The following is a 22,633-nucleotide window of genomic DNA, read 5'->3' as shown; positions in this document are numbered from 1 at the left end:
GGTGGAGTTTTGGAAGAGTGCGGGCAAGGTAAGCTTGGAGTGGCTCACTAGGTTATTTAATATCATTTTAAAAATGAATAAGATGCACGAATAAGGTGGAGGTGGAGCACGATGGTTCCCGTATACAAGAACAAGGGTGATATCCAAAATTGCAATAACTATCGGGGTATCAAGCTGCTTAGCCATACTATGAAAGTCTGGGAGAGAGTGGTAGAGCTAAGGGTGAGGAGGAGTATGTCTATCTCCGAGAACCAGTTTGGGTTTATACCGAGACGTTCGACTACAGAAGCCATCCACCTTGTTAGGAGATTAATGGAGCAGTATAGGGAGAGAAAGAAAGATTTGCATATGGTGTTCGTCGACTTAGAAAAGGCGTACGATAAAGTTCCAAGTGAGGTTTTGTGGAGATGTTTGGAGGCTAGAGGTATTCCTATTGCCTATGTTAGTTTGATTAGGGACATGTATGATGGAGTAAAGACCCGAATGAGGACAGTGGGTGGGGACTCGGACCATTTTTCGGTTATGATGGGGTTGCATCAGGGGTCGGCACTCAGCCCTTTTTTGTTTGCTCTGGTGATGGATGTACTGACGCGCCACAATTAAGGAGAGGTGCCATGGTGCATGCTATTTGCAGATGATATTATTTTGATTGACGAGACGAGAGACGGTGTGAACGCGCAATTAGGGGTATGGGGGCAGACTCTGGAATCTAAAGGTTTCACGTTAAGAAGAACCAAGACAGAGTACTTAGAGTGTAAATTCAGTGGTGAGACTCAAGAAGGGGAAGGGAAGGTGAGGCTGCACTCGCAGGTCATTCCTAGGAGAGGAAGTTTTAAGTACCTTGGGTCTATTATTCAGGGGGGTAGGGAGATTGATAAAGATGTCACACATCGTATTGGGGTGGAATGGATGAAATGGAGACTCGCTTCCGGCGTTTTGTGTGACAAGAAGGTGCCACCAAAACTTAAGGGTAAGTTCTACAGAGTGGTGGTCAGACTAACGATGTTGTATGGGGTTGAGTGTTGGCCAGTCAAGGTCGCTCATGTCCAAAAGATGAAGGTAGTAGAGATGAGGATGTTGAGATGGATGTGCAGGTACACCAGGTTATATAGGATCAGAAATGAGGTTATTCGCGACAAGGTGGGTATGGCCCCTATTGAGGACAAGATGCGGGAAGCGCGGCTTAGGTGGTTTGGTCATGTAAGGAGGAGAAGCAGAGATGCCTCAGTGAGGAGGTGTGAGAGGTTGACATTGGAGGGCCTACAGAGAGGTAGAGGTAGGCCTAAGAAAAGGTGGGGAGAGGTGATTAGGCAAGACATGGCACAACTTCAGCTGACCGAGGATATGACCCTTAATAGAAAGGTATGGAGGTCGAGGATTAGGGTAGTAGAGTAGGTAGTCTAGAGTATTCATAACAATAGTATTGGCACGCAGTCTTTTTTTCTGTTGGTAGTAGGTTTTTATGACTAACCGTTATTTTCTTTCATTGTGGATCACCTTACTATCTTGTTATTTTTATTTTGCTTTTGTATGGCTTTTTGGTACTGTCCCTTCTTGTTTATATTTTTATTAATGTGGTGCTTATACTTGCTTGAGCCGAGGGTCTATTGAAAACAATCTATCTATCCTCACAAGGTAGGGGGTAAGATCTGCGTACACACTACCCTTCCCAGACCCCACGATGTAGGATAATACTGGGTATGTTGTTGTTGAAAATAAGCCTCCTGAAGAAGTTTATCCTTTCGGTACTCCGTTATGGATAAATATTACCTCCGGTAGAAGATTATCTATATCTGGTACAATGAACTTATCCTTTCAGTACTCCATTATGGATAAATATTACTCCTTGTAGAAGATTATCTATATCTGGTACAGTAGCAACTTATAAGTAGCTTACACAACAGCTTAGATTAGTAGCTTACAAGTAGTTTACATAGCAGCTTGTAGTAGCATCTTACACAGCAGCTTGCAGTAGCAGCTTACACAGTAGTTTCCTTTCTTCTATAAATAGAGGAGAATTCAGTTCATTATGTACATCAGTTTGAAGTTGAATAAAAATATCAATCTTCATCTATACTTGTCTTCGATTTATTTACTTTACAGTCTTTATTTTATAACACTGATAATATAATTTTTTTTTACATAATCAGCATAGTACACTCGAATCCTTATTATGCAGTAAGTAACACTTTATTTTAAGTTCCTTTCTTGGGGAAATGTGAGGGGCTTTTGCATCTATATCCGATTTTGGGGTCACAATTGAACCTATACTCACTTTGCAAAAAAAAAAATTGCAAGCCTACCCACTTTACGATCAACTTCAGAATTATCGGGTCTGAAGTTAAAAAAAGTTAGTGCGAAGTAAAAAAATTACACTTTAGATGCACTTAAAGACCAAATAGGCCTGAAGTGCAACCAATAGTTTCATTCACTTAAGGCGAATAAGTCTGAAGTGAAAAATTGCACTTCAGGTGTACTTAAGGCCAAAAGGTGTGAAGTGCAACAAATGTTTTCCTACACTTAAGGACAATAAGTCTAAAGTGAAAAATTGCACTTCAGATGCACTTAAGGCCAAAAGGTCTGAAGTGCAACCAACGTTATCATGCACTTAAGGCCAAATAGACCTAAAGTGTAAATTGCCCAGAAACAGAAATTTGTTCATCGAATTTTAACAATCCAATGTACGATTTAAAACCTAAATCTACTCCAAATGAGCTCAAATTTGAAACACAACCTCCAAATATCATCAAGAATAAACCCTAATAATCAATTTATCAAAACAACATTAAATCTAACGAAACCATTTTGCAATTAAGAAAAAAAAAATAAGAAACCCTAAACAATAGTAAAGATAAAATGCCACAACAGCTCATCACTGTAAAATATCATAAACTACTTTAAAATATGTTCACAAACACCATATAAAATCACGGTTATCCAAAGAAGAAGAAGAAGAAGAAGAAGAAGAAAAAGGCATGAAGTTGTTCAAACAGTAGGTACAAGTTAAAAAAATTTAAAAAGTGGGTACAAGTTAAATAGGGACGACCAAATAGGGCGCCCCTAAAGAATAGTGGTAAATAAGTTTCTAATATAGTATAGCTAGGTAAAAATCTCGTAAGTTAAATCTTGGACTTTTTTCACTTTTAGCCCATGCCAGATAATATTTACATTCGTTAGCCGAAAAAGTGTATAAAATTTGTATAATTTCTGTATATAACATACATAATGTGTATATATATACAAAAAATATATAAAAATATATATTTTCGGCTATTATTTTGAGAGCGGCTATACAATGTCATTTTTCATTAAATCTTCTTAAAAGTTGATTAGGACTAAATATGTAGCATGGCGTATTTAAACGTTTAAACCTTCAAGTTTTGTCCATAAGACAAGCAGGGGGTCAAAAATTAAAGATCGACCCGAAAGTGTTATATTTCTGCAATTTATTATTGGCCAGACCTGTAAGTGATCCAGTGATGGCCCAAATATGTAAATATGTGAACCCATTACATTATCCAGCCCAGTAATCTCAGATAGGCATTCTAATCCATTGCTCCTTTCTCCACCTCTCATTCATTTTTTCTGGAATACCCAACAATGGCGCTCACTCTCTCCAACACCTTTCTCCAAAAAAATGCCTCTCCTCCTCCACTCTCCCTAAAAAAGGTACTCTCCTATTAAAATTTTATATTAGCAACTAATAATCAAATTATACTAGTTTATAATTGAGATTGTGATATTTGAAAATTTGAATTTTGCAGGTGGAAATTGGGAGCAATCAGATGAGGTGGAGCTGTAGGAAGAAGGACATACACCCGCAGTTCTACGACAATGCTAAGGTTTACTGTAACGGAGAGCAGGTGATGACAACAGGTGGGACTAAGAATGAGTACACAGTTGATGTTTGGTCAGGTAATCATCCTTTTTACTTAGGTAGTCGTTCGGCGCTACTTGTGGATGCTGACCAGGTTGAGAAATTCCGGAAGAAGTTTAGTGGGTTATCACAGATTATGCAAATTCCTACCCTCAAAGGAGAGATTGTTCTTCCTCCTAAGAAGAAGAAAGCTACTAAGAAGAAGTAGACAATATTCGGCTTATATAATTTTCCCTCTGTTTGTATGAAGTTGTTGAAAGAATTAGAGGGGTTTCTGTGTATTTGTTTGTATTTTGATGGTTTAACGTCTGAACTCAATCTATGGTTTGAAAAGAAGTATAAAAATTGAGTCTTTGTTCTTCTTGTTATTGTTGGGTTTTGGTAGTAATTGCTGTTGTTGTATGATTGATCAAATTGTTAGGTTTGTTACAGCATTTTATTTGAATGCAAAGTGTAATCTGTTGGTTGGCATCAGCGTTTCAGTTATTGGAGTGAAATGTGCCTAAATAGAGCAGAATGAACACAGAAAAATTAATTTGTATTTTGATAGTTTAACTTCTAAACTCATTCTATGATTGGAAAATTGAATCTTTGTTCTCATATTGTTATTGTTGTGTTTTAGTAGTAACTGGCTAATTGCTGTTACTATATGATTCAAGTTGTTACAGTATTTCATTTAAATGCAAAGAATATCTGTATTTTTTAATTGGCATCATTGCTTCCAACTATTGGAATGAAATGAGCATAAATAGAACAGAATGAATACCGAGAATTTATGTGGCTTATCAGTTTGGATTTACACGTAGTTCATTGATCATACTTTTCACTGACAATTTTATCAAATGAGCTGCCTTCTACGGTTTGATGGGATAGGCCGATCCTTTCAGCCATCACTTGATAAGCTAAAGATGAACCTAAGGGTGTTATAAGTGTCGAAAGTTGTTGGCATATGTTCTTTTGTTTGGTTGGATTAGCCAGGTGCTCTAAATTATAAGCTGTTATGTTGGTGCACTTCTGTTTTAGAAGTTTACCATAAAAAGTGCTATTTGGAGGATTGCATGTTAAACTGTGTTTTCGACTGATAAGTTTATGTCCATCTTCATTTCCCCTGCTATAGATTGCATATAAACACTGCTTTCTTGTTGGTCTACTCTAAAAGAGAATTTGAAATAAGAATCTTATAAGTTCATGTCTTTGTTCCTTTCCCCTGCTATAGATTATCAGTTGCATTTATTTTGTCATTTGCATCTCATAGAACATTCTATGAAGCCCTCACATCTATTTGACTCCTCTGGTGCTATCGGTATCAGTATGTCTTTGTGAATACACTCATAGGTGCACTATTATCTTTCGAGGAGTTTGGAATGATTATAGTGTAGACGTATGATTTTTGGGCCGATTATAGATGTTTGAGCCAGTTTTCCACTTCATACTTAAGCTTATATGTTTGAGCCAGTTTTCCACTCCATACTTGAGCTTAGATTAAAGTATCTTGGCATCCTCATATCCTCGTTTCGGAAAGACCTAATTTTCACAAAGAACCATTAGAAGATTTATCTAGATTGATTAGCATGGTAATAGTATAAAACTATTCATACTATACTGATTGTTTGGTTTCTTTAAGACTTATTTCAAAGACTCACAAAGCCTGTTCAAAAGGGATTTAACATTTGGTTGATAAGAATTCATAGCAACATCTGAATTCAACAGTAGGGTCTAGTTGCTGAAACTGGGAATTCTAAGCTTCAAACTAGCATTTCCTAATTCCTATGCCAATGACCAAAGGTCATAGCTTCCACATGAATCTTTGGCATCCTCATTTCTTTTCACTATTTGGTGTCTTCTGATTCTAGAGCATCTATTGGTGTTTTCTAGTTCTGGTTTTGGCTTATTTCCTTTATTGAAGTTCTTCTTCACACTGTCAATAACTGAATTAGACATGGCAACTTGGATATAGTTTCTACTTTACAGTAAGACATTAATACCCAAACCACCTATACCTTTGATTCTTTTTCTTTTTATACGCTTAAAACCACTTGATTATGAGTCAAAACGATCTCATGAATGCATTTATATTTCTTCCCTTTGCTCAAATCTTTTCTCATGGCACACTGTGAACCATATTCCTTACTTTCTGAGTTCACTATGATGTTTTTCATTGGAATATTAACCAAACAGAAATTTTAGCATTTGCTAACGTAGCTTCCACATCATTGTCTGTTTTGTGTTTCTGGAGTTACCAATAGGCAGATAATTATTGTTGCCACCTTTCTTTTGCCCTGAAACTGATGCAATATGTTTAGCAGTAACCTTTTGGTAGGAACATTCTGCACATTATTGACATGTATATTTAATTATGGTAGTTAGTGGTTAGTGTGTAGCTCATTGCCAGCTGGCAAAGTTTCCTTTTTCTTCTTTTCTGTGTACAAATATATTACTGGGTAATGAGTTGAAAAAATAATGCATTTTTCAACATTCTTCTAGAGGCTTCTCTCCTCCGTTCCATGGCTCTCGCTTGAGCAGAGTTTGATTTCAATGTCTTCTCCTAGTTTTGACATGGTATCAGAGCTTAGGATCCGATTCTCGATCCAACTCCTCGTCAATTTTACTTAGTTCGACTCTCTTCGATCTATTTCTCTTTGAATTTCATCTCCTTTTTTTGTTCGATTTAGGGTTCTCAGATCGCGCATTTTTTGAGAATTTCTCTGAAATTGAGTTTTTGACCGCTGAATTTTCAACTGAAACTTGTTTTTTAGTATCCTCAACTGCTTGAATCATGGCCACAGAAGAAGAAGTGGCGGAATCAACTAATACCTCACTGAGCCCGACTAGTCCTCTCTACATGCATCCATCGAAGAATGCAGGAACTACTCTAGTGCCGGTCCCTTTTGATGGATCTGGGTACAGATCGTGGAGAAGAGATGTACTAAGAGCTTTGTCTGTGAAGAATAAAGTAGGATTCATTAATGGAAAATGTAAAAGGCCGGATGCAAACGATGCTCTCTTCGATCAGTGAGAACGATGTGATGACATGGTAATCTCGTGGATACTAAATTCACTTTCTAAGGATATAGCAGATAGCCTGCAGTATGTCAACGATGCAAAGGAGCTCGGGCAAGAGCTAGAAGATAGGTATGATCGGACGAATGGAGCAAAACTAATATCAATTACAAAAGGAGATCAACGACCTAAGCCAAGGGACCCTCGATATCACTGGATATTACACTTTGAGCATACATGCTTAAAATGAAAAAGTTATGGGAAGAGCTAAATACCTTGAGCATACATGCTCAGTGCAGCTGTCACTGTGTCTGTGGAGCCAAAGCTAATATGCAAAAGGCTGAACAAAATAGGAGGCTAATTCAGTTTCTCATGGGACTAAACGAAGTATATACAGTAGTGAGGGGAAGTATATTGATGATGAACCACTTACCTAGCATAGCGCAAGCTTTCTCCATTCTTATTCAGGAGGAAAAGCAGAGGGAAGTCAAGTCCCAGAGTCAAGTCATGATCGACTTTGCTGCTCTAAATGCTAATACTTCAGGAGGCAACAACTTTAGGACAAACTACAATCAGATTTCTGTTGGAACTGGTGATTTCAGAGGAAATTATAATCCTAACAGAACTAGGATTTTTTTTTAGCATTGCAAAAGACCGGGGCACACCAAAGACAAATGTTACAAGCTTCATGGGTATCCACAGGGCATGAATAGGTTCAACAACAACTCACAAACCTTCAACAAGTTCAACAAAGGGAAAATAAATGCTGCAAATGTGTTTGGAGGACCAGGTGATGGAATGAATGCTGGAGAAAAGGATGGAATTTTGCAAGAACAGGGACGGAATTTGCACAATCTAACCAAGGAACAGTATGGACAGTTGCTGAGCCTGCTCGAGAACTTCCAATCAGGAAATGCAGGGAAAAATTCGGAAACACTAACATGGCTGGTGGTGCTGTCAATTTTGCAGGTACTATGACTTGCTGTAATTCGGTTGAGCATAGTAATTACTCATATGATTGTTTTAAGCCAAATGTTGACTCATGGATCCTAGACTCCGGTGCCACAAACCATATGACCTTTAAGAAATTTTGGTTAACCAACACTAAAAACCTAGTTTATCCTTTCCTGGTGTCATTGCCAAATGGATATAAGGTAAAGGTGACACTCATTGGAGATGTAGTCCTTAGCCCAAAATTCACCATAAGAAAAGTTCTTTTTGTGCCTAATTTCAAGTATAACCTGATTTTTGTTCATTCTTTGACAGTTCAGCTTGATTGTATAGTTGCATTTACCAAATTTGCTTGCTTCCTTCCGCAGGCCCCATTCAGTGAAGAGCCCTATGGAGATTGGTAAAGCAATAGATGATTTGTACTTTCAGTTCTCAAAGTCTACTTCTAGCACTGTTTTTGATTCTGTGTCTTGCCCTTCCACTTCACATTACACACATGTAAATAAAGCACTTTCTGATTCACAGATTTCTGTACATAGTTCAAATTTGAATAAAGGAAATTGTCATTATGTGCTTAATGTCTTTGTTAATGGTGTTGATACTGTTGATTCCTTGTGGCACAATCGATTAGGACATATACCCTTTGTAAATATGAGAGGTATCTCAACCATACCAGTTAAATTTGCCTCAAAACAACCATTCATGTGCCCTATATGCCCTATGGCCAGACAAACAAGATTGTCCTTTTCATTGAAAAGTTCATCCTCAACCAAAATTTTTGAACTACTACACATTGATTTGTGGGGACCTTATCATGTAAATACTTATGATGGCCACAAAGACTTTATAACCCTCATAGATGATTATAGTAGGTCTACCTGGACACATCTTTTGGATAGAAAGAGTAATGCTTTATATGTGATTAAAGCATTTTTCACCATGGTAGAAAACCAGTTTGGGACTCCAATCAAGTCCATAAGGACTGATAATGGACTAGAGTTCACCAGTTCTAAGGCTGTTTCATTTTTCTAGTCTAAAGGAGTTGTCCACCAAAAGACCTGCCCCTACACACCCCAACAAAATGGGGTGGTAGAGAGAAAATATAAATACCTCCTTGAAACAGCTAGAGCATTGCTTTTCCAGCCCAAGTTACCCCTAAAGTACTGGGGAGAGTGTATACTTACCTCTACATACCTGATAAATAGATTGCCTTCATCCTCCATAAATAATAAATGCCGCTATGAACTGCTCTACAAGAAAAAGCCTAACTATTGTCATCTCAGAAGTTTTAGCTGCTTATGTTTCACTACTACACTGAAAAACCATAAAGATAAGTTCGAGCCAAGAGCCACTCCTCATGTCTTTGTAGGCTATACATTTGGTTCAAAGGGTTACAAAGTCTTAAGTATGGTCACAAGGAAGATACATGTGTCAAGAGATGTAATTTTTCATGAAAATGTATTTCCCTTCTACTTGTCTTTCAATTTCAACAATGTGTCCTGTCCTGGCCAGTTTCCCTCTGCACAACAGATTCACCCTAATATATCAGTTTTTGCCTCTGAACCTGATATGCCTCATGAGCCTTCATACATGGGGAAGTCTACATGGAAGTACCACCTGGTTTAGTTATAGAGAGACCAGGTTTAGTGTGCAAACTGAATAAATCTTTGTATGGCTTGAAGCAGGTAAGCAGACAATAGTATGAAAAGCTTGCAGAAGCATTGTGTTCAAAGGGATATACTCACTCCTTGCTGGATTATTCCTTATTTCATAAGAAGAAAGGCAACACAATGGTTTTTGTGGCAGTGTATGTAGATAATGTTATACTCACAGGAAATGATATTGATGAGATCAACTCCTTGAAGAAGTTCTTAGACCAGACCTTCAAGATCAAAGACTTAGGCATTATGCATTATTTCTTGGGAATGGAAGTGTTGTATAAGGAAGATGGGGTACTGATCTCTCAGAGGAAGTTTACTATGGATTTATTGGAGGAGTATGACTGTTTGCAACAATCTTCATTGTCTTCTCCTCTTGATCCTTCACTCAAGTTGAAAGTTGAAGAAGGTCTTCCATTAGAAGATCCCACTCATTATAGAAAGCTGGTTGGGAAGCTGAATTTTCTTACCAATACCAGACTTGACATAGCATTTAGTGTACAACATCTTAGCCAATACATGCAGAATCCTAGAGATACTCACTTAAAGGTTGCGTATCATGTGTTGAGGTATTTGAAAGGTGATCCCAATTTGGGGATATTCCTATCCAGCAGAACATGTTATATGATCAGTGCCTTCTATGATTCACACTGGGCTGCCTGCCCAGAGTCCAGGAAGTCTATTAGTGGGTACTTGATACTGCTTGGTGGTTGCCCAGTTAGTTGGAAATCAAAAGAACAGTCCACCATATCCCTGTCCTCAATTGAGGTAGAGTACAGGTCGACTAGAGTAGTAGTTGGTGAGCTCGTTTGGCTGGCCAGGCTGTTTGAAGAATTAACAGTTCCATTATCTCTCCCAATTCCAGTTTTCTGTGATAGCCAGACAGCCTTACACATAGCCAAGAACCCAGTTTTTCATGAGCGCACCAAACATATAGAAGTTAACTGCCATTTTATACGAGACAAACTTCAGAAGGGTCTGATTTCCTTGCATCATATCTCCACATCTGATCAGTTAGCTGACATATTCACTAAGACTCTCACAGGCATCAAGCACTCCACCTTACTTGACAAGTTGGTGTGAACTCCTCACCTCCAACTTGAGGGGGAGAGGGGGGGGATATTGAGATGTATATTTAATTATGGTAGTTAGTGGTTAGTGTGCAGCTCATTGCCAGCTGGAAAAGTTTCTTTTTTCTTCTTTTCTTATAAAATGTACAGTGTATAGATATTACTGGGTAATGAGTTGAAAATAATGCATTTTTCAACATTCTTCTAGAGTCCTCTCTCCTCTGTTCCATGCCTATCGCTTGAGCAGAGTTTGATTTCAATGTCTTCTCCTAGTTTTGACATGGTGCACTATGAATCCGTAGAAATATGTGTAGCATTCCAGAAGTGAATGCAAAACATGGTATTGGTTTCTTCCATATTGTGTTACACGCTGGTTGGTCTGGGGATAGAATGTGGGATTATTTAACATTGTGTTGGTTGGTTCTGATTTAAATAATCCCGCGATTAGTTATACCACTTACAATTATGGTATTTTTATACCACATGCAATGCAGGATAACAATCCCGGAATAAAACAACTAAATGACATATCTCCCAATGTCTTTTTAAGAAAACCAAGGTCAACATTGAAAATAAAAGTTTATCCAAGTTGACACATAAAAATGTTACTCCCTGCATATTTTATTTTTGGTTTAATGAATCAAACATCTACCAGTAAGTATATTTACAAAATAATTTTGCCATTATTTTATGATTCTCATATTATCATCCCGGTAAAACTTATTTGCGAACCAAATGATTTCTGAAAGTTAAGCTCCCCCTCCCCCCCCCCTCATTTTTTGGGGGTGGGGGTGGGGTTCACATTATAAGTTATGTCTTCTACTATATGTGGAAAGTAATAAACAATCAGGGCCGACAATGGTTTTAGTCAATCTTTTTGAAGGATATTAAGCTTTTGGTATGAAAGAATCCTACCACTTTCTTGACGTGAATTGGCAAATTCCATACACATTCTGAACATTCCGTACGTGAATTAGCAAAAAACATTTTGTTTTCTTTTATGCTATAGTACTTTTTTCTTATTCTTTTTCTTCGACTGGTACTTTAAGGAAGTGAAATACAAGTTTTCAAGTACTATACAAAGGTCAAAACTTATTCACAAAGTATAACTGCTTCCACATTGATGATAAACGTTCAGGCATCCAGCTGAAAATTCGTTATTGTATTCCTAGAAAGTACATAAATCTTTAGTCTTATAAAGTCATATTCAAACTTTACGTTCAGATTTTAAGTATTCCAGGCAATGTACTTTATACTGATTGATTCATTTCACTGTTTGTTTTTAATCTTATTTTATCTGTAGCATAATTATGACGAAAATATATTAGTAATTAAGCAAATGACTATTAAGTTGATGAAACAGGATATACTTCAAAGCATGTCTTTTATGTGATGAGACCATTTTCATTACCGAATACTTGATAGGGACGCCAATTTTCGACTTTTAATTTATCATGTCCTGATTCCTTTTCTTGAGTTTCTGAACTACATATTGCCAAAGTAGAACTATTCAATTGGTTGTGTTGTATTTTAACTTTTTAGTTTTTTCATTTTGTTATCTTTCAATAAAAATATACTAGAGTATATTGCCTACTGGATAATGGTTAATTATTATTTCAATTAGATATCCATCTACAATTTCTTGTACTGGAGAAGTCTCACTAACATGAGAATGATCTGACTATAACAGACTGCCCTAATACTCTAAACAAGTGTTTAATAGCACCTTATTGCTTTAATAATCTGGAAAAAATAAGTGTTGCGTAACATCCCGTATCAAGTTAACATTGTTGATAATTGCAAAGATAGGGAGCAATTTGATTGTCTTTTTTTTAAAATAAAAAATATCCTTGAGTCTATTAAATGAGAGGAGAAAGTAAGAAAAGGGGAGTGTTTGGCTAAGTCAGCCAACAAATATTTCTTAACATAGTGTAATCAAAATGTGTATTTTCTCCATAAAAGTCATTGCCTACACCTAGTATGTATCTTTCCAATGTTTTAAGATACCAATACAAACTTTATCCGCACACCTAACACGAATACAGTAAGAATCAAACTCACATCTATTCTGTCACACCTAAAAGAAATACAGCACGAATCGAACTCACTCCTATTCCGTAGAAAACAACTATAATTACCACTACTCTATAAGTGTTTGTTATAATTATAACAACAATAACAAATTTAGTGTAATTTCACGAATGAATCTGCGAAGGATAATTCATAGCCATTTGTTTTACTCCTACCTTGTACGGGTAGATTATAAGTCTTCAATATCATATTCAATTGGTTACTTTTCCAATTTCTCTTTTGGTTGGAATTATTTGAGTCGGCGAGGTAGGGGTCCTCTTTGGACTCTCAACATCCATTGCTTCAAATTTTTGTCATTGCTTTGTAAAGGTCAAATAGGATGGGATTACTAATAAAATTTGGGGGAATCAAAAATATCAAATCAGTGAACAAAACGTATTGTCAGAGAAGTCCAATGATTAATAACGTGGCACTTGCTAAAGAAAATCTTTACCTGCATTATTCGTTTGGAATATCAACAAGTCTTTTCACCATCATTTATCAAGAAGCACACGCCGAATATTGGAATAACTTTTTCTCAAACGGAAAGGAAAATCTTCTAACATACTACCGTTCCTTAGCCTGCAAGAATTCAAAACAATACTTATACATAAATGATGATTAATTAACAGATTAATTGATTTAAATGAAATAATTCTTGGTTAATGGTTCAGATAAACATTTCTTCGCCTAAAATTGTTCAATTCTACTCATCAGAAAAGATTATTTGGAAGTTCTGATTTTTTTTTTAAAAGTAGAAATGGACTGCTATTTTATGGAAGTCTTGATTGAATAATAGGTAATAGACATTACTCCTAATATAAACAAATCGGCTCGTACTGTAAATTTGTTGCAGAGTTATTGATGATATTGTTTTCTTTTTCTCCGTAGTGTAAATTGCCAACTTCCTGCTATTTGTTAAGTATGTAAATAAACAACAGTAAAGCAAAATAATTATTTCCCCAAATGCCTCATTGCCGCATAACAAAATCCATCGAAATTTAAAAATTAGTCATATTTGTGATGCACTACATGGATTAACTAAATGCACTATTTGTATCCTCTTTTTTCTCTTTTCTAAAATTTACATTCAGATTTGCGTCAGATAGGTTCAATGAGTCTAGTAGATCTACTGAGGTTTTTGGTTCCCCTTTTTTTTTTTTTTTTTTTTTTTTGAAGTTCAAATTCGAAACCTTTAATTCAGAATCATAGAGTTTAATTATCCTATCACAAACTCATCAATACATAGGTAGATGGGGTATATAATTACCGGATTTAGCTAAACTCGATATTTTCTACAAGTAAAATAAAAATACGTGTAAGAAAATTACTAAGATTTCTTAGTAAAACCCTAAAGAGTGAATCCCACTAAATTTAAATCTTGAATTCACTTCTCCCATAGTTTACATCAATAATTGTATTTCCATTTCACGATTAAGTGTTAGTAAACCAATTACCACATTACTTCATGTCTTCATCGCTTATTGCTTCAGCTACTCACTAATGAGCTAGCCCATTGAGTACGGGTTCGGTCGAACCCAGACGCTTTGGTCCAATCCATATATTTGTTTAAAAAATTTAATAGAATATGTATAAATTATTAATTTAGAACCCAGTAACTTAAAAAGATTACAACCCCAAACCCATAAGCTTCAAATCATGATTCCGGCTCTCATGGTTAAACATTTTTATTGTCTATTCAATTCCCTAGCTTTAACATATACTTGTCATTGACCCACAAACTTACTTCTTAATACACTTTAAGTGCTTTTTTGCGGTCATCATCCCATGGATAAATCAAAGATTAGGTAATTTGAAACCAATTAGAGATAAGAGTTTCTTATCAGTGATGAACCATTTAACTTGTGATGCCAAAGTCCTATTTTTTAGCTAGTGCAAGTTATGAAAGTGGCCATACTTCAAACAGTATTGTTTAACTCCACGGCCGCATGCATGGTCATTTATGAAATACAAAAAAAAGAAGAAGGAAAGCTTAGAGTTTACAATTAAAAAATTATAGGTCAAAGGTTCGAGCCATGGAAACGGCCACTAATGCTTGCATTAGAGTAGACTATTTACGTTACATCTTACGGGGACGGTCTTTTCCCGAACCCTGCGTGAATGCAAAATACTTTGTACCTAGATTTTTCTTATTTTTTCTTCATAAAAGATTATTTTCCTTGAAAATATCCTTGCCAAGGACAGCTTTATGAGATCTATGGATTTGGAAAACCAGGAGCAAATGGTCATTTTAAAATTATTATCCTTTCAATGTTGCAAAAAGATTGGGTTAACGGGCAACCAAAATATAAAAGATTTAAGCATAGATTAAGGAGTGGGATTGAATCCGCTGGAGTTGTCAAGGAGAAGAAAAAAAAATAAAGGAAAAATTGAAGTGGGAAACGAAATGATTACAAGAAGCATGATTGATTAATAAAAACACAAAAAAGGGTTAATAATAGCAATCAGTTAAATTTTGGCCAAAATTAATCCCTAGAGATATGTTATCAACTTTTTAATCTCGTAGGACCCTTGTCTTTTCAATAATTAGTGAAGGTAATGCTTTCGAGGAAAACAACTATTATTTATTTGAATCTGACTTGGCACGAAATTTAAGAAAATAGAGAAGATTTTTAAATTTATGGTGTAAAATGAGACACATATATTTTGTATGATTATAAATCATTGCATAAAGATAAATTCTTTCCAAATAAGGAAAATGGTCAATCTTTTTTGTACGGACTAAAAATAAAATAGGTCCACATAAATTATAACGAAAATAGTATTTTATTTCTTCTAACTAGATTAAACTGTGTAGACATTTTTTTACAACTTTACCTAATTCGCAATCAGTCTCTTATCATTGCAGCCGAAAGGCTTGACCAAAGTGCTCAAAGTGCTGCTCATTTCCTAGCATTATGAGATACGGTTAGCTTAAATTCAGGGTAATTATGATCCCAACCTTTTGCTTTTCAAGTATTCTTTTCGTTATGTGTTGGATGAATAAGTCATATTTTAAGAAATATTTTATATGAAAGAAGTTGATTTCCGGTGTTTGGTTACTGTATAAATATTTTTCGAAAAATATTTTTCATCAAAACAAAATATTAAGTGACTTCTCTCACTAGTGGACATAAGTCATTTTTTGGGCAATAGATTCAATTAAAAATAATTACCAAAAATTACTTTTTATTAAAAAATAATTTCAGTCTTAGCAAATACACTTACATTATTTTCAATATTTTTGAAAGAGGATAGCAATCCCAAGAGATCCATCTTACAAGTTCCATAGGCTACTTTCCAAACCGCCTAGACCTATACTTACTAGTACTATTTGTTTCTAATTTTTCTTGAAATTGCTTCAAGTCGTTTGTTTCTTCTCTATGTTAGTGTCAGATAGTTATATACTATGTTTCATGTAAGTTATTAACACATGCATAGAAGTATTAAATAAAAAAAGGCAGAAGCCTGATGCATTTAAACTCCCGCTATACGCGAGATCCGGAAAAAGACCAGATCACAAGAGTTTATTATACGCAGTCCTACCCTACATTTTCTGCAAGAGACTGTTTCCAAGGCTTGAACCCGTGACCTCCTGGTCACCTGACAACAACTTTACCAGTTATGCCAAGACTCTTAATTAAATAAGAATTTCTTAATTTAGGGTTTTAAATTTTTTGCACCTACTATTAGATTGTACTAATGCAGGTGAACTTATCGTCAATAAATATCTCATAAGAACATTCAATAATAATATAATTCTAGCTGAAGACAGTGAATATCTCTACAATTTTGCAATCCCTTAAATCTTAATCCGCCAAGTACTGTCCCTTCAAACTCTTCACCAATTTAGAAAGAGGATAATATAAATAACATGAAAATCTACTCGTAAGAGGTAGAACATCTAACTGCAATCACATTTTGCTCTTGATCATTATAAAATCTAAAGCAAATAGAGAAAAAGCACGGTGGTAAATGTACAAGATAAAAGGCAAAAAGTTGTACGAATCACATTAAGCTTGGCCGAGTTATTATTTTGGTACCTAAAAGAAGAATCTCATTAATTCTGGGTTACGTACTTTCCAGCAGTTTTACATATGATATGAGTAATAACTAACACTTTCTTATATATGTTAGAGCTCCACAATATCCATGAGAACTTTACTCTTATCCATGGCAGAAACATATATAGATCCCTTTTTCAATATTTTTAGACCAAGAACAAGAAAGTTGTGTAGAAATATGAATAGTCTCACTAGAAAGACAAAAGATAATGAGGAAAAGCAAAAACTAGATGGTGACAAACTATTCTTTGAAAATTCAATTGGAAAGGCAACAAGAATCGTGTGCAACCCCACCCCTTTCTGCTTTTCCTAAAGTTGGATATAGTGGGACTATTATTATTACTACAACTACTACTCTTCCCTTGCGTTCATTCAACTGCGTTTCTATACAAAATTAGCCTTGTGTCACGGTATAGCTCAATAGTTTCAGGTAATAAAAGAAAACGTTACTTTGAAATGTGTATGTTATTTATTATAAAAGTACTACACTTAAATAAGATCAAAAAAGGAAGTAGTTCAAGTTTACTATTCTTATTGTCAAACTGTTATATTACAACACATAATTTTTCTTTAAAAAAAAAAGTGTGGCTGGGGTGGGGTGGGTGGGAGATGCGTAATTCAAAAATAGCATAAGCTTACACAAGAATTAACCAATAGTTGATTTTTACGACTAAGATTATACTTTTTTATACTTACAGGTGGACTTAGAGGTGAGAAATGAGTCTCAAATTTTCGTTTGATCGCGGGAAGGACATTATTTTGTGATAGGTTTATCATCATAGACTAGCAGTGAATGCAGATATTCGTGTTCATTAATTTAAAATCTTTATTCCATCTATGATTTTGTTGTATTGTTGTTGGCTTTTTTCACAACTGAGATTTAACTATTGTATGTCGTATCCTATTTAATGAAGAGGCCGAGTTGCAATTTGAAATTTATGCTTTCTAAAATTTTTCATCGAATTTATGACTAGTTTTAATTACTGAGTTTGACATTAAATATTTAACTCAGTCAAAGCACATGGAAGAACTGAATAGTGGTGGTGTCAGGTAGTTTTGTACGGTGAAATCGGGGCAGTCACGCGATAGCAAAAATCTATAATGGTTGCAGAAATTACACATAAAAGAGTACAGAATCTTGAGCGTGAAGCGCACGTGATTAGAGTAGTTATGAAATTTAGGCAGAAAGAAAGCCACACGAGTTTGCAGTCTTGTCTCTGTCCTTTTTGTTTCAAAAATGAAGATTTTTTCTTCTTCTTTTCAACAAAAAATCATGAGTTACCCATGCACCACGTTCACGTTAAAGTTTCTTCTCACACATCAAATCTCAATTAATACTTCGTACTTTTAGATCGTCACATTTCCAAGTTTCGTTTTACCATGCAATTTTTAGCACTCCTTATATTAATAGATTAGGGGAAAAGAACGGCTCAGTGTATAAATAATTTCACATTCCAAGGACTCTAGAAGCATAATATAAATAGTCTATCCTAATATAAGTATCAATGATTACTAACACTGTTAAAATATGTGATATATAGGTCACACAAGACATAACTTTGCTATCACTTCAAGGTTTATATAAATTTAGACTAGAATTGAAAAGAATTTAACCTTGAATTTAGATTAGAATTGAAAAAAATTCTTATCCTTAATCATTATTACCAATTGGCAATTTAACTCACCATTTCAGTTTATGATCACTAAAAGATTCACTAATAGATTTCGAAATGTTCGTACTATATATTTACTTTTGACTTGGTCAATATACCTTGTTCAAATTACAATGTCACGAATTTGAATAGCATATGCCGACTATTCTAACTCAATTGAGTCTCTCTTTTGTTTTGTTTTTTTCATTTTGTTTTTTTGCTGTGAAAAGGGTATACTATATATGCTTGATGTATGAACTTCTTATACGATTGAAAAAGAAGGCACATCGGAGAAGGAAAAATATAGAACGGGATGATCTGAAAAAACCATTTATTCCTAAACCAAAAGATCCCAATGTTTTCTTCCACATTAATTAGTAGTACATTATTCTTTTCATATTTTATGAGAAGTAGTCTTTCATTGGAAAACATATGATATGGCCAATTTTATTGTTAATTAATAATAATAATAATAATAATAATAATAATAATAATAATAATAATAATAATAATAATATTCAGTAGAACTTAAACTCATATTTAAGCTTTGTATTTAAAAGATTGAAAAATATTTTTGGGCAACCGAACAAAAGTAGGAAAAGTATTTTGCACCTGAGAGTATAGACGTAAAATCAGAATCACAAGTTCTTAGTCTCACCCTTCTAGTATGAAAATTTCCTTGCAAAAATATTAACATGATTTTGCTATCCAAGGTTCCTTATAATTCCAATTCGAAAAGAAGGAAAGTGGATCATAAGGCAACAATTTCTACAATAAAGATACGTATAGAGCCGCCCCTTTTGAAAAAGCCAAATTTACTACTATACAACTAACATTATCACATACGACATGTTATTTTACATGTAATAATACATGTGTGAGATTTATCAGTAATTGTAATTAAGCAAAATGAATTCCTAGTAATCAACATAAAGCATCAGTTGCTTTACTAATAAGTTGGAATGATTATATTCTGCACCTTTGCTAATTAACCAAAAAAATTATAATTGTTCTAACTAGTATATGTGCCTCGCTAGAAAATAATTTTTTGGATATTTGAATATTTTTGGGTTCAATCGTTTTTTTCCTCATGAATAAATGGAATCTTAACTTAAACGGAAAGCAGCACGAAGCAATGGGAAGGAGAAACTAAGCAAAAAATAGAACCTTTTGGGGGACCATGCACCTCAAAATTAATCCTTTTTTTCGTCTTAATCTCCCAACAACACTATTACAATTCCTACCACCTTTATCCATATTTACAAAATTTAAATAATTTACTCATTATTGCAATAACAAATTTTCAACACTCACTTCAAAAAAACAAAAAAAAAAAAGAAAAAAAAAAAAAAAAAAAAGATCGACCCTACGGGGGGCTACGCCTATAAAATGAGGCTCCTTTCGTACATCCATTCCATTCATTGAGTCCTCATTTCACTATACCAATTCAAACTTCAATTCAGAAATTCTAAAGAAACTGTCAATTATTATCTCCGGCGGAGTGTGTGTTCCCAGTAGTGTATCAGTACGTGTTTCTATGTACATGAATTCTGAATCTACTTCCTTATGCATATTTTTGCATACGTATACAATCTTCTTCCATTTACATTTTCTTTTCAAATTCCCTTCCTTATTATTTTCCATTTTCCCTCCCAATTCTGTAACTGTTCACTGGAAGCCTAGTGGATTTTTCGTTTTCCCAGAAAAATTATTCAGACTGTTCGTTTTTCTCTTGCATTTCACGTGAATTTTAAAAACGGTTTTAGTTAAAAGAGTTCCGGAGTATTAAAATGGACAACGAATTAATGTTTGATAACGTGAAATTTGAGAAAGCGAAAGCAATTGCTAGGTACAATCGGTTTCAGGATATGATGAAGATGCTGCAAATTTTCGAAGTGGTTGTGGCGGTTATGTTGATTTCATGGTCCTGGACTCGTGTTCCGGCGGCCGTTAAACTCTCCGGCGAGTTTTTGGTACAAGTCTCGGCTTATCTGTTTAAGCCTCACGTCGTTTTTCTCATCGGCAACGGTATTATCGTTGCAATCGTCGTGCTCTGCCGTCAAACTGACGCCGGAAGCAACGAGTCTGTTACGGATGATATCAACAGCGAAGAAATTGTCCATAACGAAGTTCAACACCCGATCGTCACTGCTACATACGGCGGCGATGTGCCGATTTTATCCTCTGATTCGCGGCCGGTGACGTCGGAGCCTAGTGTTGCAACGACGGAAGATGAACAGATCGTGTCCTCCGAGAAGGTTCCAGTGATGCAATGTAACGACGTGGCTACAGCAATTGACTCAGCAACAAAGCAGATACAGAAGTTTAAAAGGAGTCAATCGGAGAAATTGAAGCGAGAAATAGCGACGGCGAGTTCACAGCGAGAGCTCCGGCGTTCGGAAACAGATATGCGGCGGTTAGTCGTCCGTACCGGCGATAGGAAATCAACGGTACCAGTGGAAGCCGTCGACACACTGAGTAACGAAGAATTTCGGCTTACAATTGAAGCTTTTATTAAGAAGAATCAAACCTTCTTTGAAAAACAGAGGTTAGCTGAAGCAGAGCCAGAAAAGTATGAACGAATCGGTATCAAGGCCTTTTGAATTGTCTTGCATTTAACTGAATCGTAAGAAATCGGAGTTTAAGGAGTAATAGTTACTGGATTACTACTACTTAATTTTACCATATCGCAAAGGTGAATGGGTTTTACTGTTAATTACGGCGTACCTATTACTGAGATGTATTAATGTACAGTGCTACTCTGCCTATTCCCTGTTTTATTTGGAATTAGGAAGCCAAGTTTACTTAAATGTAGTACGGTATATGATGTTCATTTTATATGCAATTGTTCTTATGAATAATAGTAACCTTTTGTTATTAAGCTTAAATTGTTGTAAGAGCATTTATGATTACAAGATTTATAGTTTCTCATTGTAATATTAGTAGCACAACTAAGACAACTCAACAGCAATGAGTGCTAGATAAATCATTCTCTTTTAATTTATTTCATTAATGCTTTTTGTTAACTATTTTTTTGTACTTTCTTTCTTTTTATCATGCGATAGGTTAGCGAAGCCTGAATATAACGATATTCATATTACAAATTTTACTAGAACCGTTTGTTTTTTTATTGGAAGCTTGCGATTTAATTTTTGACGACAAGTAGGGGTGGATTGTGTTGGAGCTACGTGATCTCGCTATAACGTTCTTTTTTACATACATTTTTGGTGAAAACTTCAATCCCGAAAAGCATTAAGAAAACATGGCCAAGTACTTATTACTTCTTAGATTGTAATTACTTAGTTGTTCGGAACTCATAAACCATTTCGGCCCGAGGGTCGGAATTTCTTCGAATTTATTCTTGAGGTCTTGAAAAGGGTGTGTGCTAGTTTTATTTTAGTTTATTTTTTCCTCAATTGGAAGGAGGAGAATGTCTTGGAGAGAAGAAAGGAAAGATTTGAACCAATCTGTCCTTTTATTTTCCTAGTGGAAAATACTTTTGTTCGAGTGATCACTGAAAGTAGAAACTTTGACTTAAGGTACAAACAACATATTTATAGTGTAACTAGTGTCTTTTTCTTTTTCTTTTCATTTTCTTCCTGCTTGCCTAGAGAATGCCTAGTCGTTGCATATTAGTAGTAAATTAGGGCTTTGCATAATTTGGTAAATATCGAATTATCGTACCGAAATCGAAAATTTTGGTATTCGATATGATATTTGGTTTATGTTTTAAAAAGAAATTTGTATTAGGTATGGAATTTGATATTTTAAAATAAAATACCGATACTGTACCGAATTATATATTATATTACACAATACACATTTTATTAATTATAACATAAGTATAAGAAATCTAAAATTTTACATTCCTTTATTCTCTAAGTCCATCAATTAACTTTAAGCAAGTAACAAGACAGTTCTCTAAGTTTTCTCTCTCTATGTTGGTATATGTTGGTTTTTGACAAAATTTTTGTCAACAAACGTTTTTAGTTTTGTACTTTTGAGTATTTAATTAAGAATATTACCGTCTATGACTCTATGCACTAGTTAGTATTCAAACCGCATAAACCGAACTTACCGAACCGAATAAATCGAAACCGAAAGGAGAAAAATCGAACCATGCCGAATTTAATTTGGTACGGTATTGGTATAACATTTTACGAAATCGAATACCGAATATACCGAACAGAAATGTCTAAATACCGTACCGTACCGACCGACGAACACCCCTGTAGTAAACTATGTTTATATTTTCTGATTAATTATTTTGGTATACATTGTGCTAAGTTAA

At 35.0% G+C, this 22,633-nt stretch overlaps 2 protein-coding genes across 2 annotated transcripts; both read left to right on the top strand.

The window, feature by feature from the left end:
* Nucleotides 1-3,522: 3,522 nt before the first annotated feature.
* On the top strand, nt 3,523-4,245 carry LOC107799884 (large ribosomal subunit protein bL31c-like). The gene is made up of 2 exons (XM_016623017.2): nt 3,523-3,669; nt 3,765-4,245. Exons 1-2 carry the CDS (start codon nt 3,601-3,603, stop codon nt 4,083-4,085), a joined length of 390 nt encoding a protein of 129 aa, XP_016478503.1. The 5' UTR covers nt 3,523-3,600; the 3' UTR covers nt 4,086-4,245.
* Nucleotides 4,246-19,752: 15,507 nt separating this feature from the next.
* On the top strand, nt 19,753-21,276 carry LOC107799883 (uncharacterized). Its single transcript, XM_016623016.2, has one exon. The coding sequence runs from the start codon at nt 20,133-20,135 to the stop codon at nt 20,943-20,945; it is 813 nt and encodes a 270-aa protein (XP_016478502.1). The 5' UTR covers nt 19,753-20,132; the 3' UTR covers nt 20,946-21,276.
* Nucleotides 21,277-22,633: the final 1,357 nt, after the last annotated feature.

This window comes from Nicotiana tabacum, chromosome 12, assembly GCF_000715075.1.
Source record: "Nicotiana tabacum cultivar K326 chromosome 12, ASM71507v2, whole genome shotgun sequence".
NCBI classification, from domain to species: Eukaryota; Viridiplantae; Streptophyta; class Magnoliopsida; order Solanales; family Solanaceae; genus Nicotiana; species Nicotiana tabacum.
The sequence above is the reverse complement of the archived record's forward strand: the minus strand, read 5'-3'. Positions and strand labels throughout refer to the sequence as shown.

Bases quoted from the DNA above. Each gene is read 5' to 3' on its own strand.
- LOC107799883 (XM_016623016.2), top strand. From the start codon at position 20,133: ATGGACAACGAATTAATGTTTGATAACGTGAAATTTGAGAAAGCGAAA.
- LOC107799884 (XM_016623017.2), top strand. From the start codon at position 3,601: ATGGCGCTCACTCTCTCCAACACCTTTCTCCAAAAAAATGCCTCTCCT. The intron at 3,670-3,764 runs GTACTCTCCTAT...TGAATTTTGCAG, and splicing joins CTCCACTCTCCCTAAAAAAG to GTGGAAATTGGGAGCAATCA.